The 26,419-nt window shown below is 43.0% G+C and overlaps 1 protein-coding gene across 1 annotated transcript in view; it reads right to left on the bottom strand.

The window, feature by feature from the left end:
- SLC18A1 (solute carrier family 18 member A1) overlaps positions 1–26,419 on the bottom strand; it is a 128,031-nt gene that overhangs the window by 31,614 nt on the left and 69,998 nt on the right. The window contains exons 11-13 of the mRNA XM_069213456.1: positions 22,118–22,196; positions 9,558–9,609; positions 2,086–2,149 (exon numbers count right to left, since the gene is read on the bottom strand). Of these exons, the coding sequence (XP_069069557.1) occupies positions 2,086–2,149; positions 9,558–9,609; positions 22,118–22,196 (195 nt within the window). The remainder of the gene's footprint in view (positions 1–2,085; positions 2,150–9,557; positions 9,610–22,117; positions 22,197–26,419) is intronic.

Raw genomic sequence — 26,419 nt, 5'->3', positions numbered from 1 at the left:
TGTCTCAGAGAAGCAGAGTCGAATGACTTAAAATTTAAAATCTAGGCAACATAACTAGATACTTGATTAGAACGCATACTTCTAAATTTAATATTCCCCTATCAATCAGGGCTCAATAAAGAAATCAAATACCAAACACTACAGAAAGACACTTTTTTAATGCACACAATCAGGAAATCGGTTGACACTAAAACTTTAATTTCACTAAAGGGAAGAAAGGTTTCAATTGTGCTGAACGTTCCTCTCATAAATATTATTATTTGATCTTGGGTCTGGCCTTAGTTTTTGTGAAAGGGTTATGGCTATTTAAAAAGTTTGAAAACTTTGGGGCTCATTTAGAGTTTTTATGTCATAAACGTGATGGATGTCCCATCTATCGAAGTTTCTCACCACAATGGTGTTGCAGAACAATACATGTGTGATGGCCTGTTGACTTTAACTGAGGAGGGAAAAGTATATCCCAGAAATGTTTGTGTACATTAGCAGATTGGTATCAGAGAGATAGTTTAGTCAATTGCAAATCTCAAGGATTTAGACGATGAAGAAAGTGACTGGGAAAACCTGTCAACATGGAATTCATTTAGAAGCATAAGATCAAATGTATTCTGGTGGTTGGATGTGATTAGGAGAAATCTGATCTTTTGCGGGTTCAACATTAAGAAGCTACCCTGCATTCACTGTTGGATTTGTAAGAGGCAGTATCAAAAGAGGAAAGTGTTCTTTAAATGTGGTTTAAAGCACAGTTGTGCATTCCCTGAATAAAACCCCTGACTCATCAAACAATAGACTCACTAGTTTGGAGTATAAGTTGAACAAAGGCGTTGCATGTATTTAAGCCTGAGTAACTCCATATTGCATTGTTGCCCTTCCAGAGATGTGATTTTCCATCCTTACCAACTGAAACTGTTTGGCTTTAAGGACATTGATTGCCTTGCATTCCGATCCACTGCCCAGGTGTTTGTAGCAGTCTAGAGTGGTCAAATATATTGAAGACAACTGAGAGTTAAGACAAAAATGAGTGGCACTTGTCCATTTTATCTAATATGGAGCGAGCAACACCCAGGCTTTGAAGTGCAGCTGTTTCAATGCTACAGGTGGGACCAAGGCCTGGGTGTGAGTTGGCCAAAAGTGGTGGGCTCCTTTTTTTCCGTTTGTAACCTTGTTCTTTTGATTCCCATTTTCTAAGCATATTTTTATATGTGTACCACTTCACAGGGTACTAACCTGCACTCAGCATGAAAAACCCACTAAGAAAATGTGCCAAAAAAAGAAAGGACAACATGGTGATTCTGTAGAGGAAGGATCATAATAAATAACCAGAATAAGCCAGCTAGTAGTAGAAAAGTAATAGGCTAGACATGGTGCAGTAATTAGAATAGATGGACAGACTCACACATATATTCTTTTGCTTATAATATGCTAATTAATAAGGTAATGTGACAAAATGACTTAGCATGTTTTCATGGGAGAAGGTTGTAGTCACTAACATCTACAATGGAAACAGGAAATAGGTAGGAGCCATCTCAATCCTATACTTATACAAGCAATGGAAGAGGAGTTCAATGTCTTCAATAAGTAGCATTACACATAAGCAAGACTGTAAGCGAATTTCCCATCTCCAACCATTCTCTATTGAATGACACATGGACAAAATCTCTATCTAGTTAACCTGAAATGGAGCTGAGAGATGATTGAACTACTTTGAAAAGAAAACCAAATCAGTATTAAGGTCAATACTAAGATGACTGAACGGAAGGATCCAGGGGTACTTGAAAGATGTAGATATGGTAACTGATTATACATGAGCAAATTAATAACTTGTCAATAATGCTAGAAAATCAATAATAGCTGGGAAAAACACAACTACCAAAAATTGCATTTTATTACTGGAAACTGTTCCACTTAGCGGTGATACAACATAGCACAGAACTTACAGGGATGCCATAAATCACACTATTGATCATAAAATTGGGTGACTGCGTTACTGTCCAAGGGTCATGAGAGAAACCTAGTCAGCAACCCAATGATGGCATTTCATGACACCAGCAAGTGTAGTATTTTTTCTGTGTGAAGTGTGAGACTTACCTATTGCAAATCCAAGACCTCCATTTGGGCCAATCAGTCCATAGATGTTGTTGGCAAATGGAACCTTTAGAGGACGAGAAGCAAGTGAGATTATACCTCAAGTTTTTTTTCAAAAACTAAGGATTCTTCAATGGTTATATTTGCAAAAATACCATTCCAAATCAGCCAGACAACAATGTGCCAATTTAGTCATGATAATCAATTTGGATGAATACAGACCAGACAAAGCATACAGAACCCTTGCTACCCAACACACTTCTGCCTACCTCTGCTTGTCCTCACTAGCTCAAACGTGATAACCTCTCAAATCTTAAGCACTTACCATTTTAGTTTGCAAACTAACTGATGCTTCTAGCATCTTATTTTTTAATTCCATAAACTTCTGATTAATATTTCTCATTGCAGGAGTGCACTATACATCTCCTCTGGTAACAGCTATTGGTTGAATCCGTAGTCCCCAACTTCCTCAATGACATTAATTTTTCTGTCAACTTTCTCCTAAGTTATCCTGGGTCTTCTATCCTTGTGGTCTTCCTCTATTCCTTAGGGACTTATACAGTTAGAACTACAACTACAAATAAAAATTAAACAATTAGATACAATATGAGTTATTTTATGGCCTTTCCCTTTCGAAGGTCATGAGCAGTTGAATTAAAACATGTGTTCAATTAGCATCTAAATAAGACTTCAGCCTCATTATGAGTTACCTGTAATAACACCTTCTCATGCCTATGCATTACCGTTCTTAAGAGTACCAGAAACTCTGTGGGTAGAGGAATAGCAGGAATTACAAATGTTGGAGTGATACCATGCAGGAATCATTGCTTCCAAACAGATTCCCACATTTTATCCGATCCTTTACATCAAGATTCCACCTGCTTAAACAACTCCCCTCTTTCAGTAGCTTTGGCCAAGCGTATGACTTATTTTGAAAGAACGGATCGCAAGAAAATCTGCTTAAAACAATTGATCGTACAGTAGAATATCGACACCAACAATATCTAGATACAAGAAAATCAATGGCACAATCTTGTGGGGCAATACATTGAAATTTAAGTCCATATAGGGAAGTACAGATTTGCTATTCCTAACTCCTTATCTATGTACCTTGAAGATATAGATACTGCATAGATACCATATATGTGGAGCTAGGTATAGAAAATGTAGACTTACTTACCCATCAATATTTTTTTCGATATTTTGGCCTCGGTTTTCGGTACCACAGATATTGTGGATTCGATATTCAGGGTGAACACCTAAACAACGTATTTAGTTTTAGAATAAAAGATGAAAAATCTGCTAGCTTCTGTTCTAAAGATAATTGACATTTACTATTCACAGGCACTTGAATGGAAAAGTATGAAGCCTGATTTAATGGAAACAAAAAGAAGCGTGAACATGGAGAAAATGATATAATAAAATATCAGAGATTAAAAGTAATTTTAAGGAAAATGTCCTAGAATCCTATTTTCTTTTGGGGGGGTGGTATCTTAAGTGCATAGGACGGAAATGTTGAAAGCAAAGCAAAGGTTCAGGTTTCAAATTGTACGAGATGCAGCTTTGTAAACATCTGCAATTGTAATACAGAGGTTAGAAACTGTTTGTAAATCTTTGCTCATTTTCTCACTGGAGCAAGTCTGAATTCTGTCAAGCTCCCTTGGTTTCCCTGAGATCTTGCTAGCAGCATTATTTAGTGCGACTCCAGGTCAAATCACACTTTAGCAGGGGTCTTCGCAGCCAAGGAGAACGGGGTTGACTCCAGAGGTTAAGATATTACCCGAGTTATCCACAGCCACCTTTGGCACGACCAAAGTTTGACAGCTCAGCATCAAAGAACTGGTTGAAAAGATTCCACCACCTAAAGGGTGAAATGCTTTGCTCATATTCTTTCTGTAAGTCTGGGTCTTTGAAGCTGGGCTGTTTGGCACTACCATCCTTTATACTCACCTCCTGGCTATGCAAGCTAGTAAATGAGGTGTAGTTATGGCTCACAAAGCGAATCACCACAAGAGCTCAATAAAGACTGGTGATCGATGTGGTCCACTCCAGAGCTGAAGGACCACCTATCCTAAACGAGCATGTGGTTTGGCAGCCCTGCTGGTTCACCGATGCAGTGATGGTATGATATGTATTAGGAGGGTTTCCAGGTAAGCCAAATTCTCAAGTGAAGGATTTGTGGCATTATAATAGCGATAAGCAGCATGGTTGGGGTCGGAGTGTTGTATGGAGGCAAGGTTCAGGCAAGGGCGTAGTGTGGTGGTGGTGAAGGGACCTGATTCTGGAACGCTGATTGGTTTAGGTATAACGTGGATTTTGACAGGGTTGAGAGAGTTTTCGGACAAGAGTCTGTGGCCATTGCTGTTTAAGTAGCAAGGAGGGGCTGTGTGTTTCAATGTTCATGTTGTGCTGGTGGGAACATTTTTGTGAGACACAGTATTGCGTGATGCCTTTTCTGGCATGTTTCAATAAATGATTGGCCACGTAGAAGTGATGCTTTTTGTTTCAGGTGCAAGTGGTGATGACTATTATAGTCCTAAGGTGTCGAGAAAACACTGGTGAGACACTGTGGGGGTTATTCTAACTTTGGAGGAGGTGTTAATCCGTCCCAAAAGTGACGGAAAAGTGACGGATTTACCACCAGCCGTATTACGAGTCCATAATATCCTATGGAACTCGTAATACGGCTGGTGGTATATCCGTCACTTTACCGTCACTTTTGGGACGGATTAACACTCCTCCAAAGTTAGAATAACCCCCTGTGTGTGTCCAAGGCAGTCATCTAATCCTCCTTGCCATTAGTATGTATGTTGACCAAACCGTGAAACCATGCTAGGCACATACTCTGCAGACAGCATCGTATGTGACCAAAATGGGAAGCTTTTTCCGTGAATTCTGACATCGGTGACATGCATGCCTACACAAGATGCCTAAACCTGCACACAGCATCAGCCACCTCTCTCTCTCTCGCCTATGTAGCATATTCTTAGGACCCGGTCCAATCCTACTTCTAACCTTTAAACTGTCTTACCCTCTCTGTTTTATGTCTTTTTTATGTCTATGCGTCAGGACCTCGGTTACCCTCTCTGTTTTATGTCTATTCGTCAGGACCAGAGCCCACCTGACTCTAATTCCTGCATCCTTTTGTTATAGCAGGCGTTCAAATCTGAGCACTGTCTACTGTCCAACGACACCGAACATTGGATATATTCTGCCTGTGCGGTCTGCTGATCAGAGAGAACGAGCAGGGTGGGTGAAGTCCCTCAAGGGCTAACCTTCAAGTGAATAAATTAAATGTGTCCAAACAAAGAGTCTGCTTTTTCCACAACCTGCATTACGCATTAAGCAATCCATCAGCTGTTCCTAAATAGCATTTACCACATCGGGTACGTTATGTCCTGAAGCCCTGATCGGATTGATATGACATTACCTGCCTCCCTTTCGCCTTAGCTGTTACTTGTTCGCCCTTTATCTCTATTGTTTTTCTCTTTTTCTTTCAGTCAAGCATTTTCGCACTTATGATCGTTTGTTCGTTCTTTTTCCTTCTTTCGCTTTCTATATGTGTCTCCTCTATTCATTTCCCTCATTACTTGTTCATATTGCTCCTTTTCTTTCTTCCGTTTCACCGCCCTCTACCCCTTCTCTCTCTCTATCGCTCTTCCTTTCGGTTATTCCCTCACACCTTGCGTGCTTTTCTCTCTTTGTAATTCTTTCCTCTAACTCACATCTCCCCATAGCACATTCTCTTTCCTTCTCTTTCTTGTAATCCCCTCTCTCTTTTACTTGTTATTATGGTTCCCATTAGCTTCTCTCCTTTGGGTGACTTTGTTATTGCTTTTATTTGCTATATAGCTTTTCTTGACTCCACGTTATTTCTTTTTTCATGACATTTCTTTATGCATCATCACTTTCTCATTTCATCGACCTCCTAGTGTCTCTTTTCTCGTTTTCTTTTTCTCTTAGTCTCTTTCCCTCTCTTCTACTCTGCATGATTTCCTTTCAAGTGTCTCTTGCTATATTTACCCTTGTCTCTTCCTCTCACCTTAGCCTCTTCCCCATCCCTCTCTTTCCAGTCTCCCTTTTTCAATCTCTTTTCCTTCCCATTTTACTCCCCCATCCCCTTTTCATGCTTACTTTGTCTCCTGCTTCTATTTCTTACTCTGTCTCCTTTTATAAGTTAACCTCTGTTATTTCCCACTTCCAAATTTTCTGTGCGTTTGCATTTGTATCGCTCTCTCTCTAGCTCACTGTTCTTTCCTTACTGCCTTCTCTTTGTCTGGTTCTCAGGTGTTTCATTCTTTGTCGTTCATAGCTTTTCCACAGTGTTTTTTTCTTCTTCTATTTCTCTCTATTATTAATCTTTGTCATGAAAGCTTTTATGACATCCCTGTAGTGACCATGTCCAAACACTCAGCCCAGGAGCCTGTTAGTCATATAGGGTCAGATGTAGCAAAGGTTTTAACCCATTCTGTGTCTATGGGAAAAAGTGTTCGTACATATGGCCCATAGTCTGTGACACCTGCTTACTGACACTTATGGACTTAAGTGAGAAAAGGAGAAGCGGCATCTGCTAGCTATGACTTGCCCTTTGCCACCTCTTGCACACTTCCCCTGGTCTCAAGGGTCATGAAGGCAGTGGCAGGAACAGGAAGAAAACTGACGTCCTATGGCCCTGATTTTTTCTGTAGTTGAATCTCTTCAGCCATCAACAGGTCCCCCAGATACAGAACAGTTGACGGGTTAGTTCTGAGCTCAGGGACATAACCCATCTGTTCCACAGATTTCTGCACAACACACACTCCTGCCGTCACCTGTATTTCTTTATTTTACATTTCCTTGGGTGCAACTTGATGGCTTTGCTAAATCACCGGTGCTGGATTTGGGACACACTGAGGGGCAAAGGCTTGCTCGTATTCTAAGCCCTTCATCTAGAAAGCTTGCACACAGGGCAAAAGGTCCTCTGTCGTGCCCTCTGAGATCCCTGGCACAGCCTTTGCAACCCCTGGTCTCGAGTGAAACAATTAGTGCCAAAAACACAATAGTGGCTAGTATTACCAGTGTCAGGCTCCAGTCTCCTTTTCGGTTCATTTTTTAATACAATAATAGTGATTAATAAAAATATATGTCACTATTACTGTAATAAAAAAAGTGTAGCAGCAGGATCTGGAACAGAACCGTTACTGGCATCTTAGTTAAGTAAATTAAAATACTTTTCAGTTTATGTTATGTGAGTGCACATGTGTGACAGAGAATTTGGGTAACAGAATGTGAGTATGTGTGAGCATGTATGTTAGTATGTGTGTGAAAGTGAGTCAGTGAGAAAGTATAGGTGAGTGAGAGTAAGAGTGAGCACGAGAGTGCAAATGAGTAAGCCAGGGTGAGAGTGAGTGCATATGTTGTGATGTCATGAGCGTTAAGGTTAAGTGACATCACTTCCTGTGACATCATTAAGGTCAAAGGGTGTATGATGCCACTTCCAGTACCCCTGGCATTTTGGTGAATCGACGCCCATGAAAAAGTCTCATTGTATACTTTACGGGACTCGGGCTAAAGGTGTGCTTTTTGATTTAGATATACCATAACAACTTCATCCTGCAGCCATATCAACTTCATTCTGCAGCTCCAGAATTTGAAGATTAGGGAGGCTTATGAACACAATGGTGAAGTAGTTTTACAACTAAAACAAACAAAAGCATACCACGTTGTGTGAATAGAATAGCCCTTCAATTTCTGTAGAAGTCTGGTAGTGCGCAGCATGCTCCGATTGTGTGTCTTAACATAACATGAAGTAAAGTTATACCACAGACAGAGACTAAGTGATAAAACGTTCTTTAGTTTTAGAATGACATTTTTTCTGATCGAGATTTTGGTTTTTTATAAGCGGTTAAAGTGGCATTAGGAGGCATGGCATGGGCATAAAAAGACTAAGTAAATGTTCCTTTAGAAGTTTTAATTGCGTTTTGAGAAAACCTTTCTAACTTGATAGGCTCCATCTTCACTTTTCGAGTTTTTATAGAAAGTGAAAAGAATATTACACATGTAAAATCACAGCAACCTTGGAAAAGCTAGTGACGGGGCAACGCTTCAGCGACATTATAGAACTTGGCATACCAGATTATTTACTCTGTATGTAGCTTTAAAATCAAGTAGCTTTCTGCATAACACCTGCTTTACATTAAATTGTATTTTTTGTTGTTTTATACCCCAGGCTTATCACGGCCATCATTTTCCTATACTATTTGATTTCTCCCAAGGACTCATGACTACCAGCAGCTTGATCTATGTACCTTTCGTGTTTACACATAATGTTTCATGTTTACATATAACTGCAAAGAGACAATTTTTTTTACATCTGAAGGTACCTTACCCCCTTTCTTCACACTATTTATAGATCTTCTATCCACATCACAACACACTTCGCATCCCCCCTTGTTTCTTCACCACTAAGATTCAATGTTTTCTAAAACATTTTTTAAAGCACATGTACTGTATGACACTGTGTAGACACGTTTATGACAATATCACCTCGCATGATGTTACCGTTTTATTCCACTCTAGACTGACTTGTTTGCCTTTTTCTTCTGGAACGTGATTCAATTAGTCACCTATAAGACCTATTGAGGCATTAACACTACATTCTGGTCGTCACATTAACGATACACATCCCTGCACTTAATTCACACAATTCTATTGCTCCTTCGCTCGGATTGTTCTCTTTACCTCTGTACAAAGAATTTTAGACGTTGTGAAGTCACCTTGCGCAATTATACTATACCGGCATGTATGTATTTTTCATCTATGTTTCCACAGCCTTGACAAAGTCTTGAAGACGAAACACGTGTTGGCTGTTTTGCTGTATGGACTTATTGTTACATTCGAACATCCTATTGTAACTTTGACCATGTATCACCATCTGGCTGCTCTGGACACATGGTCATTTTGTTGAGATTTCTACTTTCTACCTGCACTTATAATAAATATCTACACATCATCTTCCAAGAACGAACTTTCTATTTATTCTTGAACATTATCAGGATCAGGATTCATGCTATTGGTGTGCCCTGGCCACTCTTCTTTCAATATTTAGTTCTACATTAGTTGTATCAGTGTTTCACTTGAGGAGGACTTAGAGGTCCACAGTCTAAATTATGGAACAGCCGCCACATGGAAGTTGGTTACCCTTTGTTCACAAACATCTTAACTGCTAAAAGACAATTTTTTTGAATACGCTTTATGTACTCTGAACAGCTCACTAGTTTTTCTGCTTAGCTTCTGTGATGTAAAGTAGCTTAAGTGGAGTGTAGCACTTTATAAAACGATTGTCTGAATTGCTATCTTTCCAGCTATCCTTTTTGTGCAGGTATCTTCCTGCTAGCCACTCCCCTATATTTGATTAATTTTGTATTTACTTTCTTTCTGTTTTTTTCTCTCCTAGCACAGCTCCTTTTAAGCCTTACAAACTCTTCTGTACTCACACAAAGAAGGCTGATTCCTACGACCACCATCCCAATCATGGAACATAGCCACCTGCAGCAAAAAATAAAATGTAAAATTAGAGAGGCAGAAAAGTATTCAGTTCAATATCCCTTTCTCTAGAAAAATATTAGCAGCATTACAATGCTGAAAAAAAAACAGTACATAGGCTTAAAAAAGTCAATTTTGCTTGGAAATTAATCTTACCTGATATGTTGTGGCTGCCCAAAACTAGTGAAGATTACCACCTCTAACTATAGAAAAGTTTTTCTGACGCAATACTACTGACTATCGCTAAATATGTTTCTCTGATGTGATAGTATTGTTCCTAATTATGGAAATTTCCTCATCATAGAGCTACCACCCACAATGATAGATTGATCCACAGCTATAGAACAAGGTTTTTGTGATGATTTTGATACTCATAACTGCAGAGGCTTCCCCAAAAATCTTTCTATAAGGAAGATTCCAGACAGGGTGCTACTACCCATATCTATAGTAGAAGCTTTGCCAACATGATACTATCAATCAATCAATCAAATACTTTTTACATTGGCACTTAATGGTAAAACAGTTAAAAACTTGGCAACTAAAAGTCATTTACAATCATGAACAAAACGTTTAAGCTACTACTTTATGAATTACCCTAAAGCAATCTTCCGAAGTCTGCCTTATTAAGTTTCTTATGAAGTAGTTGTAAAAATTTTACCCCCACAGCAAAATGGAATTGACTCACCCTTATGCCAGTTTATTACCGCAGGTCTACATAAGCGGATGTTATTAGCTAGGAAATCATGTTTTAAAAATGTTCTTCTTTCCAGACTTCAATTTATTTATTTCATGATTTGGAACTCTAAAGATGTCCACATGTTCACCCATCATTTAATCAAAGATATAAATAATACGGTCACTAGCAAATGTATACTAACCCATCTTAAATACTATATAAAAGACAAGAAAAAATAAAACAGAATTATATTTCAGTACAAAATAATCAGTTCACGGCCCAACATTTGTCAGTTAAATATCATACAATATTTACATACAAAACACTATTTGATAAATAACCAGTTTAAAATGGGAAATACAAATAAATACCAATTAACAGAAGAATTAATGCCTATACCCAAACAAGAAGGCCTACCATACGTCCCAAAATATGAAAAATACCAGAAAATTCAACATTGTGACAACCTCTTTATAACTACCGAGAGAGTACAAGAGTCAATAAAAAATTTAAAAGGCCTTAAAAAATGTAAACATCCTAAAACAAAATATTTTCTCCTTTCCAGACCAAGAGCGGGCAAATGCAAAAGGCATGCAGCAATGATTTCTGGTTGTAGTCGCATAAGCGTCAGTTTAGATCAGTATACTCGCCTTTCCAGGATGGACGATCTTTTTTGGTGTCGAAAAATCCTATACGATTTAACAGGAATTGATGTTTGCAAACATAAAAGTGCTCAGCTAAATACCCCTGTGGGAACAATGTCAAGTAAGAGCTCAAGACTGCCCAGGCATGCCGTCTTTTGGCCAGAATGGCTTTGTCTGTAGTAAGCGAGAGTGAGCGAACGGCAATGTTGACTAGTCTATTAAATTTGGACTTCCCTATGTTACATTTCCATGCTTCTTCCATTCCCAAGTTGATGATAACCTGGCTTAGAAGGTTTCCCCATGTTCCTTTCCTGTTACCGAGTTGTTGCACCTGTACTTCTTGCCAGCAGGAGTAGAGTAAGGAGAAATTCTCTGCCACTCGTAACCTCCATGATGCTTTAAGAAAGGCACCTTGACGCTGGAAAGTTTGATTTTTTTAAGCCCATCTCCAGTCTGACCTGGGCCCAGGAAGCAATTTCAGGATATTAAAAACGGCCTTCTATGTTTTGACTTGACTGTTGTTCAATGCATAGATCTCCCGGCCCTTCAATATTTCGGTCCCATAAGAAATGGCTGGAAGCAGCTGTGCTGACATGATTTTGAGCAGATGGACCAGTTGGAGCAATCCAGCTTCTTTTTGAGCAGGTTAAAGCTATTTGTTAATGAATTGGCTTTTGCCTTGATCAACTGTAAACGGTGTTTTCATTTCAGGCAAGGTTCAAGATAAACTCCTAGATATTTATACAACTGCACCATCTCCACTTTTTCCTCTCCCATGTACCAAATAAATTGTTTATAGTTTGTCCCTAGGAACCTTATCTGTTTAGTTTTCTCCAGATTTATTTCTAGGCCTTGCTCGGCCTTAAAGTGCTGAGCTCTGTTATACTCCATTGCAGACCTTGGGGGGTATGACTCAACAGTACGATGTCGTCTGCATATTGTAAACAACCAATTTTCTCTGAACCCAATGCCAGGGGAAGACTGTTTACTTGTTCTAACGTGCCAGCAACATCTGCCAGATATAGGTTAAAGAGGATTAGTGCCAGAGCACAACCTTGCTTTTGGCTAGATTTTGTTGGTATTCTATTTGTTAATCTTGAGCTATCTCCAACTTTGATCTGAACCCAGGTATCAGTGAAGACATCTATAATGGCCCTCAGTAGGTTGTGATGGATACCCCAGTTAGCCAGCTTAGCCCACAACCTTTCCCTGGGGACCCGGTCAAAGGCTGATTTGAGATCAATAAAGCATGCTTAAAGGCCCAGCTTCTTTTGGCAGGTTTTTTCCACTATAAGGGATGACGTTCCCATGCCTGCCCTAAAGCCTGTTTGAAACCTCGGGAGTAGCTTGTTTTCATCAACCCAAGTCTGGAGGTGCTGCAACAAACAGGAGCGATAAAGTTTGGCTTCTACATCAATGAGGGCTATCAGCCTATAATTTGATGGCAGAGCGGGAGTTCCGCTTTTATAGACGGTATGAATTATACTGCCTCTCCATGATTCTGGGATCTGATTGATTTAGGCAATGGAGTTGAAGAGTGGCAGAAAATACTGCACCCAATATACCAGGTCGGCTTTGAAGATTGCATTCGGAAGGCCATTTAGTCCAGCTGCCCCTTCGGACTTCAGCTTTTTGATCAGGCCGACTAGTTGTGCAAGCTCCCAAACTAGATTTTGGTCTTCCTTCTCGGCAATGCCTGAAGGACTACCCTTGTCATGGAGATTTGGCAAGCGATTGTTACTCGTAGATGGTTCAGTTCCCGTCAGTACTAATGGGAGCCTAGCTCAGCCTTTTGTCAGCCTATTTGTTAGCCCATACCGATTGCTGACATTGCTCCCCCAGGCGGCTCGGTTTATCTCACAGTTGTGGTTTCTGTTCTTCCCCAAGGCCAGGTCGTTCACTAACCCCAAAAGAGTATACTATTTGGCCTTCGGCTTGCCCACAGTATTTTTGACCATGTATGTTCCTGAAAGCTTTTCTTTGCAGACCAACAATCTAAGCAATACTTTTTTTTCATGGCCCATAAAGTGAATTTCTCTCGGCCTTCTCCCTGATGGATTGCTTTTACCAGTTTCCTGGTGTGATGTGCAATTTGAGTTTCTGATTGCGCAAAGCTTTGCTGAACCAAGGTTGTCTAACATCGGACCCTATTTGAAGCATGAGAGGATCCCTGGGAATTCGAATAAAAGGTGGCCGGAAATTTTGGCAACAAGCCGCGACATAACATGGCCAATCCACTTTAAGAGTTGCCTCCTTTTGTTGCATGTCTGCAAGGTTTTCTCTCTTCCAGGGCACCGGCCAACTGGTACACCTCCTCCATCACTACCACTGACCCTTTCTCATGCCATTTCAATCTCCTAAGATTAAACATCACTGGAGCACTTAATAGGTCATTTGAGGGCAGCAACAACTCAGGTTTCTATGCTAGCTCCAATGATTATGGAAAATGATCACTCACCGTTCTGCATTTAATTTGAAAACTCCTTACCAGGGCCCTTGCAGAAGTATTTACCAGTGTGTAATCAATGGTTGAGCTTTTTTTACCAGTTACAAAGGTTATAGGTGCCGGAGAGTCCTTCTCACTGTTTCCATTTAATAAAGCTAGACCTAGTTTCTCTAGCTGTTGCCTACAGGCACTTGCAACTTAGTTCTTCACATTTCTTCCTTTCGGGGGCAATAGGTTAAGCTTGAAATTGCAACTAATAATAAATGTGGACTCCTGGTATTGTCTCAGCATGCTTTTAATGAATGTACCCAGAGTTTCCATTTTCTCTCCCTTTAGAGCTTTTTTGGGTGAATGTACACATTTATAAGAATTAAGGGGGTCATTCGGACCCTGGCGGTAATTACCGCCATGGCGGAGGTTGGCGGTAGCACCGCCAACAGGCTGGCGGTGCTCCACCGGGCATTCTGACCACGGCGGTACAGCCGCGGCCAGAAGCGGAAAGCCGGCGGTGTACCGCCGACTTTCCGCTGCCCATGGGAATCCGCCATCTCTAGCCCCAGGAACAGGATGGCGGTATGGGGTGTCGTGGGGCCCCTGGGGGCCCCTGCAGTGCCCATGCCAATGGCATGGGCTCTGCAGGGGCCCCCGTAAGAGGGCCCCACAAAGAATTTCAGTGTCTGCTTTGCAGACACTGAAATTCGCGACGGGTGCAACTGCACCCGTCGCACCTTCCCACTCCGCCGGCTCCATTCTGAGCCGGCTTCCTCGTGGGAAGGGTGTTTCCCGCTGGGCTGGCGGGCGGACTTTTGGCGGTCGCCCGCCAGCCCAGTGGGAAAGCCAGAATGACCGCCGCGGTCTTTTGACCGCGGAGCGGGCTTTCGGCGGGAACCGCTTGGCGGGCGGCGACCGCCGTCCGCCGCAGTCAGAATCACCCCCTAAGTCTAGTTGGCTGCACCAAGGTCTTCCTAAAGTGATCTTTGTTGCCTGGATCCAGTTTGACTCTGTGTCAAATGAGATTTTGTTGGCATATGAGTGCCGTAGAGACCAGGGTTGCCACGCCTCCTTTTGCATGACCATATTTATTATTGGATCTTGCTGGAATATGTGAGGCATCGTACCCAGACCCCGCAAACTGTGTTCCAGGTTTCTTGGAGTAGCATGATATCGTACTCCTGGAAAAAAGATTGTACTTCTGGATCATGAAGAAGCAATTAGATGTCCTGGATTTCCATAAGCAAATTTTGACACATGGACTAATTGCACCTTGGTTCCTGAGCTTTAGACTGTTGTCAGGGACATTTTTGCAGTATAGGAGGAAGGGAGTCTTTGGAGCCCCCCGAGAATGTGGCCTAGTCCTGTTTCACCATCATTTTTCACAATTGTTAATTTCCCGTTGCCAAAGTGGTTGTATCTGCCCCTGTCGTCCCTTTTAATACTGATTTATTACTGGTCCTGGGGGCCCATAGGAGACCTGGATAGCGGGGACGGTCTATTTGTCGTAGTGCGATGCCCCATGAATAGAAAGTGTCAGAGTGTGATATTAGTTGATGCACAAGGTCTGCTTTGGACCAAGTGGTGAGTGCAGCCTCTCGATCACTCCTGAGTGGATGGGCTTTAAATTCAACAGAAAGCAGGGATACGTCTCTTATTTCTCCTATCAGTTTTAAAATATTTGCTTTATTGAGGGTGTCAAAATTCCCCTCTGATTTAAAATGCGGAATGAGGAGCAATTTATGCGCCTCTATAAGCGCCACCGTTAATGAGACTTTCGTAAATACTTCAATGCCATGATTCGATCGCTTATGACCTTTTTCCTGTTGATACTGTGATAGATAGTTTGACTGCAAACTAGGGCTAGATGGACTCCTTTCTTTCCTTCTCTAGCCCCTGATCACCTTCTTATGTTCCTGATTGAAGACCTCTCTTGGCATATGCAGGCGTTCTGCTGTACCACTAGACTCTGTGGCCCATTTTTATACTTTTTTAGCGCCACATTTGCATCGGTTTTTGATGCAAAATCAGCGCAAACTTACAAAATACAATTGTATTTTGTAAGTTAGCACCGCTTTTGCATCAAGAAACGACGTAAATGCGGCACTAAAAAAGTATAAATATGGGCCAGTGATTGGTGGTAAATTCTCTGGCGTACCTTCCCTGGGAACAGGACTTTTGCTTATCCACTTGCTGGTTGAATACAACAATTTTGCCACGTTGGTTTTTCCCACCATTATATGTTCAAAAAAGAAACTTTGTTCCTTACATCTTTGGCCCCCGACTACCGGGGGTGCAAGAGCTCTTTGAGAATTTGAGCCTCAAGTGGGACTTTCTTCAATAGCTATGGATTGTTTAGTATCAGTTGTTAAATGAGCATTAGCATTGGCATTACTGCTGTTCTGTACAACTGGCTGCTTCTGCTGTGTCAAGAATTGACATATGCTTTTCTGCTTGACTGATCTTGCTTTTTTCCTTGCTTTCCTTTTCTTCTTCTATTCCCTTTTTGACCTTAAATACTCTGGGCTTTGTGAATCGCTATGGAAGGCATTCATTTTTGTTGTTATAATAGCGCTTAAATTCTTGCTATTGTTCCCTGTATGATGGACTCCTTCATGTGGACCACTGGGTGAATTTTAGGGCTCTATTTGCCCCGTGGCCTGTGAGGGAGTTGCATTAAGAGGTTCCCTTGACAAATTTTCTGTGAGAATGTTTTTTTCTTCCCATTTCTCTGGTTCGTCAAATTCTAAAACGCAGAGTCTTTCCCTTGCACTTAGGACCTGGGCTCTAACTTCCACTAATATATCATTAGGAGTGGGGATAATAATCTGAGAATTATTCCCTGAAATTGAACAGTTGCATGCCACTTGTTGGACATAGTTATTTTTTTGGGGCTCTCTGGATCAAGTCATTGAGGGCTTGTAGCTTAGACTCAATGCCCACAATATATTTTGCCATGATGTTTAGCAGGTCGACTTGAATATCTTGTTTATCTGCCATAACGTCCAATGTCGACAAGAGTGAGCCCCATGTGTTGGCTGTGAAATCCGACTGGGGCTGGGAATTGTGGGTACGATCCTGAAATTGACTTAGGGAAATGATAGCATGCACCATATCCTCTTCATGCTTTTGGTGGATTGGACTGGATCATGAGGTAGAATTTTTTTTCCTTGTGCCGTGCTTGTGTCACCCTCAATGGAGTCCATGTCAACCAGCTCTATCAGGGTATGGTCTTGAGTACCACCAGAGCCCGGCAAGTCCATCTCCTTCCTTATCCAAGGGCTTGGGGATTGATCCTCCCAGACACTAAAATCCAGGTCTAAAATGGACCCAGAACAATCTGGACTGTCAATTTCAACCTTCAAGCTTTCCTTATTGGAGTCTAACCTCTCAGGCTCTTGCGAATTAGAAGACTGATTTCTTGGGGGGAGATCTTTCTCAAAATGATGCTCTGTTACCACGTCTGTTATCGCATCTGTTGGTTCTGTTAGCTCTTTATGTTTCTGCAATCGTAAGTGCCCAGTAGTAAAGAAATCTGTAATTTTGTACTCAACTTTTTTTGCTGAAAACATTGATGATAATTCCGAATTGATTTCCCTCTGTTTCACGGGCTGTATCCCTTCCATTCCAGAAGTGCTTAAACTTACTGCTGGCGGATTCACTGGGGAACAATGCCTTGCTCTTTTTAGGGGTCTTATCCTCCCTCCATTGGGATCCACCCGCAGCTTGCTGGATCGCATTATGCTAGCTTAACTGCTGACGTTGAACAGGGCAGCAGCAGTGGCGAGATTTATTGAAAGTAGTCCTTAATCCTCCAAGTGATCGGGATTCACTGCTTTCGTGTGTGCTTTGTTGATGACTAGATTAATTCTGTAGCCTTACTGACAGAGTTTCCCGGCAGACACTGGAGAGGGCAGAGAGCTCAGGGGTACCCTCTAGGTGGGGAGGCAAGCAGGTCTCACTAATGAGCTCACAAGCTGCACCCAGTCTAGCTGGGCCGCTTCTGTTAACCCACAGGGCTCACACTGCGCAGCAGCTGACTACAGCAGCTGCGCTCGTCCCCCACCTGAACCGAACACGTGTGCTGACTAGACGCCATGTCCCTCTGCTACTTCTGCGACTGATGCTCCTACTGTTGATGCTCTTTTAATGTCCACCACACTCGCTCCACCTCACCTATCCCATGCAGCCTGCAGTCCACTGCTGCCCCGACTCCTTCCACCTCAAGGAGCAGCCCGGGTGAACTGGAACTGGGCAGAAGGTAGGGCACCCATAGAACAACAACAGGCCGAAAGAAGCTGAAAGAGCAGAGACAGGGGCGGGAGAGAAGAGGAGTGGACGTCGACGAACCCCCTAGCATCGAAAATTCCATTGCGGAGCTGCGGTGTTGCGGCTGGGCTCCAGTTTTGATGAGGGGTAGAAAGTGCAACCCGGCCCTCGCCCCGGCCCCGGGTGGGCTCCGCAAGCTCCTTGAGGCCTCAGCTTCCTCCGCTTTGCTCCGCTGCAGAACTGCAGCTGGGCTCCGGTATTGTTGGGGGGTTCGGGAGTAAAAAGTCCAGTGCGGCTGGCCCCAGCTGGGCTCTATGAGCTCCTCGCAGCCTCTACTCCACTGCTCCATTCCGATTGGCAGGAGCTGCGGTACTGCGTTCTGGATTTGATGAGGGGTTCGGAGTAGAAGGTTCAGCCCAGTCCGGGCCCCGGCTGGACTCTGCTCCGATCCAAGTGGCAGGAGTTTTGGGGCTAGGGTTTTGGTCCGGGACTCCGCAAGCTTCTCCTCGCAGCCTCTGCCTCTGCTTCTCTCTGACTCGGCTCCGCTCGACTGCTCGACACTTGACACTCGACAATAAAACATAAATAAATGGCCACCCAGAACTTTAGATGTTTCCATGACAGGCCACTACCACAGAATTTTCGCAAACAGAATGCTAGTGCCCTCAACTTTAGAAGTTTCCACCACATGATGCTACCACACAAAGCTATGCAACAAGCCTCTGTGATGATGCTAGTGCCCACAACTTTTGACATTTCTACCATAAATGCTACCACCCATACATATATATAGGTCGCCACTAGGTAGTTATAGTTAGGATATAGTTTCTAGAGAAAAAAATGTTGTTGTTTTTTTGCCTATCTCTTTGGCTCTGGCTGAGAAATCTCAGTTCCTGAAGGCTTGGTGCAAAGTTACTCTGTGTGTGAGGGCACCCCTGCACTAGTAGAGGTGCCCCCGTGTTGTCCAGGACCAATTTCCCGGAATTTGTGAGTGCGGGGACACCATTATAAGCGTTCACTACATATATGTCAATATATATATGTAGCTTCACAATGGTAACTCCGAATATGGGCATGTGAGGTGTCTAAGATTGTGAACTTGTACCCCCAAACCGATTCTGGTACTGAGGGGTCAAATCCATGCACCTTGGGGGCTCCGCCACGGACCCCCAGTACTGCCAAACCAGCTATCTGAGGTTTCCACTGCAGCCCCAGGTGCTGCCACCTCACAGACAGGTTTCTGCCCTCCTGGGGATTGAGCAGCTCAATCCAAGGAAGGCAGAACAATGCATTTACTTTAGGGGTGTTACAACCTCTCCCATTGTAAATAGGTGTTACAGGCATGGGAGGGGTATCCTCCCAGAGCCTCTGGAAATGCTTTGAAGAGCACAAACGGTGCCCTCCTTGCATAATCCAGTCTACAACAGTCCGGGGACCCCCAATCCCTGCTCTGGTATGGAACTGGACAAAGGAAAGCAGAGTGACCACTTCCCTGTCCATCACCACGGGTGGTGCCCAGAGCTCCTCCAGAGTGTCCATGGGTTCTGCCATCTTGTTTTCAGGGTGGTCAGGGAATTCTGGAAGCATCTGAGTGGCCAGTGCCAGCAGATGACGTCAGAGACCCCTCCTGATAGGTCCATACCTGGTTAGGTGACCAATCCCCCTCTGAGGGATATTTAGGGTCTCTCCTGTTAGTGTTTCCTCATATTCAGTTTACAAGACTCCACCAGGATTCCTCTGCATCCTTTGCTTTAGCTTCTGACCGTCGGATCAACCGCAGACTGCTCCAGGAACACTGTAACTGCAACAAAGTATCCAAGAAGACTACTGCAACTCTGTAATTTGAGCTCATTCCAGTAACTGCAACAGTTTCCAGGTTGTGCACACTCTGAGGACTGCCTGTCTTCATTCTGCACCAGAAGAACTGACGGAATCTCCTGGGGAGTGACGGAGTCACTTCCCTGCTTCAGCAGGCACCCTTCTGCAGCAACAACTGGTACTCTGGGTCCCTATCATCTCGACAAGAGTGATCTCTGGAATACAGGTGGTGGACCGAAGTGGTCCTGATCATCCAAAGGTCCAGCTGTCCAAATTTGGTGGAGGTAAGAGCTTGCATCCCCATGCCAGACAGTATCCCTGTGAACTGCATGTTCTGCACCTCCTTGGGCTTCTGTGCACTTCTTCCAAATATCTTTTGTGCACAGCATAGCCTAGGTCCCCAGCACTCTATCCTGTGAGGCTTAGCTCCCCGAGTTGTTCTCCGGCGGCATGGGATCCTTTTGTGTAGTGCTGCAACAATGGTGTTTTGCAACTCCTTTATCCCCATATCCTGGGACTCCTGTGGGTGCTTCCTGGTCTTCTGAGGGCTCGCTAAAGTGCTGAGAGCCCCCTCTGTCTCCTCAGTCCGAGTTGAGACCCCCAGGTCCCTCCTGGGCCCAGGTAGCACCTTTTCCCGCCAACCGTATCATTTGTGTGAGCCAAGGCTTGTTGGTGGAATCCAATGACGAAAACCATCCTGCATCCAACGACTCAACGTGGGACATCTCTTACACCAAGCAGGAACCCGCAGCTGTCTTCTTTGGTGCATTTCTGACTTTTTCTTCCAACCGGAGAATCCACTCTTGCACCTTCATCTGGGTTAGCCGGGGCTCCTGTTCTTCCTGGACTCTTCATCGACTTCTGGACTTGGTCTCCTCTCTCCACAGGTCTTCAGGTCCATGAATCCATTGTTGGTGTCTTGCAATCTTGCTTGGTTTTTGCATAATCCTTTACCACAACTTCTAGGGTGTCCTGAGGAAATTTGCTGTACTTTACTCCTGTTTTCTGGGGCTCTCTGTGGGGTATTTTACTTACCTTTGGTGTTTTCTTACACTCCCTGCACCCCTCTACACACTACACTTGCCTAGGGGGGAAACCGACATTCGCATTTCACTATTTTAGTATATAGTTTGTGTTGCCCCTAGGTCCATTGCAACCTAGAGTGCTTTTCACTGTTTGCACCATTTTATGACTGTTTACTTACCTGATTTTGGTTACTAGTGTATATATTGTGTATAATACTTACCTCCAAAGGGAGTATAGCGTCTAAGATATTTTTAGCCTTGTGTCACTAAAAGACACACAGAATGGAAAAGGTTGTTTTATCGTATTGTGTTGCACTACATTACAGCACTTACAAACCACGTAAACCCTTATGTGGAACGCTGAGGCCCTTGCCACCCAGGGAGAAAGTCACAATGTGTGAAGTGCGTGGTTGGAAGAGTGTTTTCTGAGCCTATCTACCAGGAGTTGTGGTATTGTGTGTCAGCGACCAGAGAGTTGACATTATTTTCTCTAAGATCGCATTGCTTACTAGTGAGGTGATGTAAAGAAGTGTCAGAGATAGAGTGTGCACAGTTTACACTGATGAAACCCCTTAAGGCACCTTCAAATCAACCAAGGTGTGTACATGGATTCTGCCCATTCAGAAGCAAACAACCACAATGAAGCTGGTAAGAGTCCAGGGCTTAGGTGTTCAATTTTAGAGAGGGGCTTGGGGAGCATCAAGGACTTCGGCTCCTACATAGCCCCATCCTAGTCAGAGGAGCAGTGGGTTGCTGTGTGGTTTGAACCAGAAAGAGTGGGAATCACAGAAGACCAAGTAATCTTAATAGCACTATGCGCAAGGCTCAAGACTCATACTGTCAAGTGAGTAAAACACTGACAAAAGGGTGAAACAAGATATGGAGCAGGAAGGGAAGATGGTGATAAAATAAGTTTACATACAGCTTTTAAGGCAGAGATGCTTCTTCTGCACAAAAACACTTAATTAATGAACAAGAAGTTGAAGAAGAATGTAGGTCGGCAACCTGGGCAGAATCTACAAAATCCTTAAAGGTCTAGACTTCGTCTCCTGCGAGGCTGAAACAGGACAAATATATTTTTAAGCACGGGTTTGCATTCCAAGACCCTCTCAAAAGAGGGCAAGCACAGTCATGTTAGCCCTAGATACAGTCTGAATCTGTTTCTGGAACATCTAAAAATGCGAACAGTGATTATTACTCATGCCTCTGCCTTATCAACCCTGCAAGAAGAGGGTCTAAATCATTGCACGGCTAAAATGTCCACTGATCTTTTTGCCATCGTGAAAATTTCGTGTTCTAGCTGCTAAATTCAAAGAGACTGTTCATGATTTAGGTACATAACGTCACCATATAAAGAAATAATTGTCCCTGCCCCCAGGATACCTACACTCAGAAGATTCTGAGATAAAGGTAGTTACTTGGGTGATAGTTCCATAGTGTCTTTTCACCACTTCTATTTTATGCAGTTGTCATTCAGTATGGCCGTGGTTTCAATCCCACATCCGCTGAACTTGTTCAACATAAGGTGTGCGCAGCCTGCCATTGCTTTGTATTGCATTTCTAGCATCCTGAAAAATGTAAAAGTATGCACTGTCCACATTTGGTTTCACCACAGTTAAATAGATTGCTAGGAGTCACTTACCGACCCATTTTATGTGCCAAAACTCCAAAGAGGTTGGTGCCAATGAGGTAAGACACACTTGCTGGCAGAAAGGCCAAACCTAGAAAACAAAAACAGACTTGAAAATAGTCAATTGGGTATCTATTAGAGATACATGTTAGCTCAAAACGGGAATTTACACTTAGTGCAACATGGTCAGCCGGCGGGTCACCTGGCAGACTATAATAAAAAGAACAACTCAAGGCAGTCTTTGTTGGTTAACCTAAGCTGTGGGAGGAATCCTAATAGTTCTAATGTGATCTGGCCCTAGAGGATCTGATAGCCCTCAGTGTTTCAAGTCGGTGTCCAAGACATCTTAAATCAAATCATCTGAGGCTCCTGAGCACATAACACCTTTCCATAGTTCAAACTCAGTGTCTAACATCATCTAAAGCAGGGGGCTTAGGGGGCCCTGGGCCAAACATATTTTGAGGGCCCCTGTTCGGAACTGCTTTGAATTTATGAACCAATTTGAGCTCTTTCATGCCCTCTTTGGCCTGGTCACTGGCAGTGCACAGGCACATGTCCAGGTTCTAAATGTGAGCACAAAGAATATTCAGGGATAGCGACATTGTAAGACATGAGCAGCTCACTAATATTACTGCAAATAATCTTTGTGACACGTTCCCATTTCTCATATGTGAGGTCCTGTATTGAACTAAAAAGAAACTTTGTATGAATGATGCATGAAACATAAACACAACATTTCCCTGGACAATGTCTGTAATATACTCTCACAAATCACTCACATTAAAAATAAATTAAAGAAAAACTGTATTTAAAACAATCTGCTTAAGAATAATTCCATATCATCAAACCAAGCTTCTCTACGGAACAGAGCTGGCTGTATCCGGGGGACCCTGAAATGCTGGAGCCAGGGCCAGAGCCCACTTTTTTCATGCCTCAAAAATCTCTGATCTAAAGTGGGCACACTTCTCACAGTACTCTAGGTGATACCAGTGTTGGGTCTGTTAGTCACGGCATACTTTGTTTTGAACATTTCCTTGATGATGCCTCAAGAATTTTGCAAAGTTCAATGAAGTTTCGAACACTGATAAGGAGTTCTAGGTTTAAAGGTATGGGAGCATGTGTGAAAACAACCCTATCTTTTTGAATTTCTGTTACGGCTGACATGGTTAAAGGAAGATAACAAGTCCACTAAATCAGAAAAAATCGTGGACAGGGATAATAGTGCCCAGACTATGGCATTTACGGCCGTAAGTCAAGCACATTAGTAGAGCAAAGGAAAGGGGCTATGGTGGAACCGGGATACAATATAACTAAAATGGAGCTAAAAGAAAGACTCATATTTGGCAGTGCCCCAAGAAAGTCTCATTCAATTTACGTCCATTAAAGCGAGAAATTCAGAGCAAAGTACCTACCTGGTACAAACTTTTCCCCCATAGGTGTGTATGCTTCGACAGATACTGTGACAAAAACACCCTAGCCACGCACGCACAATCCCAGCTGATGAACGCCTGCTTACCTAGTGCGACCGTGTGACTCCCTGTCCCTGTTTCAATTACTGATTTTATTCTGGGGGTTGTAATTTTGGATCACCATAATTGCACTAAACGTCCAGAGTGCCAGAAAATGTTAGTGTCCCAATGAGATGAGCAGACAGGTTCACGCAACGTTCACCACAACCGTACTTGCTTCCCTCAGCCCCTACAAAGTCATCAAACAGTGGCAGATGATTTTCAGCCAATCGGCTAACCTATACAATTCCAGACATAGTGCTCCTAGTCAGATTAACTGAAGGTCAGCGAGGTTTTGCATTAGAGGAAAACAAAGTTGTAGACTGCACAGAACAGACAATCAGAGAAAGGTGGAGAGTGAGAAAAGTGCTTGGAAAGGCAACTCAATGTCAAGACGCGCTTTCAGGACCAGAAAGGGAGAGAAACAGAAAGCGATGGAACGTGCGAGAGACCGAGAGAGACACAAGTACACACAAACACACACACAATGACACTATTTACTTGCATATTTTTGGGCATACGCTATTCAACCCCCACACATTTCCTGCGTCCTCCCTCACATAAGTACATTCACCCCGGCTTTAGGGCGGTGCGAGCGGTGCGGCCGCACCGGGTGCTGACCTGGATGGGGGGGGGAGGGCGTAGGGGGGCACTGACCTCAGGACGACTCTGTGATTAGCAATGACTTACAAAACTTTAATTTTAAAACCACCTGCTGAAAAGTTTCTTGTGCGTCCAGCCTTCAGGAAACAATAAAAATGTCAAGATACTACTTGTGATTAATGATCCTGACAGAGAGAAATCGGAGTTTCGTGGCAGTTTTGACTCGCCATAAAGTAGCGGAGAGGGTTAACCTGCCTGCTGCAAAGAACAGAACTATATTTTATATGGATAGCTGAGTGATTAGTAAAGCCAGACTTTATCAGCGATTTAAAACTCACGAAATGTATGTGGGAGGTGCTATGGAGAGATGAGGGCACATTTGGCAGGTGGTAGTGGGTGAATCCGAGGAGGTGGTCATGGGGTGGGGGCGCCAAAAAAGACTGTCGCACAGAGCGCCACCAGCGCTAAAGACGGCCCCCTCTATAGCGGCCCTCTCACCCCCTGCACCACAACCACCTCCTGGAGATGACTGATGTCGGAGATAAACCAATCATTGGGCACTTAGGACATTATCTGGATTGATTCTCTGGACCTTTTTTTTTTTTTTTCTAACACATTTCTGGCTCATAGATGCTCCAGGCCATGCCGTGCCGTGGCTTCAGCTGGTCCCTAGTCCGTCTTCTGCTAAATTAGATCTCCCTGCTCAGGCCGCAGGACACATCCTCTGCTGATCGGATTAAGGAGGCATTGACTAATAAACACAGAACTTTCTTTTCATTTTGCACTAAACAGACCGCACCTAACATTTAACAAGCTTTTCTCCCGGGAGAGAAGAGCAAATGTGCTCGTACATGGCGGGGGCATGGCCTGTCCTTTCATAAATGGCATCTCACACAAAGCCTCTCGCACAAGGTGGCATTTGAACCCTCTTTTACACTGAGCCCATCATAAATGTCTATTAAAGCTCCACAGTGATATCTCTCGTGGCCACTTATATGGTACATTGGAAACTCCTTCACAGAAAATCTCACTCACGGGTTTTCTCACATATAATTTCTCACATATGGCAACTCTCTCGCTCAGTAACTCTCATTCACTCATTGGCAGTTTATAGGACGTCTCCCAAAGGCCCTGCATTTAGGACCCGCCCATCAAACAGGACATTATATGCATATCCTTGCTAATAGAATTTCCGAAATAAAACATTATTCATAGATGTTCACACAAGACCTTTGCCGTGGGACATCACACACAACAGACACCTCACAACCTCATTGATAGCCTGCAAGACATGGGGCTCTTACATACCAGATATTGGGCTAGATGTAGTAAATCTTTTTGCAATATAGGTTCAATATATACTTTATCTCGGCTTATGAAAACCATTAAAGTGTTACATACACAAAAAGATTAAAATACATTGTAACATACAGTTTTCAACATTACAAAAGGACATTATTAAATTCACCATAAAATACATAATTAAGAATGAGAGTGTAACCTCTATAAAGTGCAGTTGTGGCATGTGATAGAACATACAGTGGCCCCAATTCAAGCTGTCAACCTTCTCTCGCTAGCTTGCTCAATCTACTTCTCCATGCCCAGAGAAGGAACCTAGAGGTGGTAAAAATGATTTGCTCCTTTGTGTCACATCTTAGAAGCCTAACGGCTTCCAATAATGTACTGTATCCAAAAGTTTACAGATTGGGACAATCCACCTTCTTTGAGGAAGAGCATAGCCAGGACAAAAGTAAAAGGAATGCTCTTCCATCTCTGGTAAAGTCGGGCAAAAAGGAGAATTGGTAGATGACACAGTGCTCTTGTCCCATTTGCGTGTGAATGCAAAATTGTGTCTTTTGCAACCGCAAACAGGCCTTTTGGTATGTAATAAATACAAATTGCGATGCAGTTACACATTACCAAATCTTAATGAGTACATACGGAATGAATGGGATGTATTGTTATTTAGAGACCAAAATCCAGATTCAAAACATTAACATATTACCACCTACACAGAGGTAACCTATTCACGAATGGGAAGGGGTCCCCAAAGACCTCTTTTCACTTTGTCAATGATGACAGCGACAATTTTTAAGAGTACTCAGTGGTCCCAGGAACCACTGCCTACTCTTAAAAGATGTTAAATAAACTTTTGTTTCTTTTTTTTTTTTTAATTGCACCTCATTTTTCTTTAAGGAAAACA

Source organism: Pleurodeles waltl, chromosome 11 (assembly GCF_031143425.1).
Source record: "Pleurodeles waltl isolate 20211129_DDA chromosome 11, aPleWal1.hap1.20221129, whole genome shotgun sequence".
Classification (NCBI taxonomy): Eukaryota; Metazoa; Chordata; class Amphibia; order Caudata; family Salamandridae; genus Pleurodeles; species Pleurodeles waltl.
The sequence above is the reverse complement of the archived record's forward strand: the minus strand, read 5'-3'. Positions and strand labels throughout refer to the sequence as shown.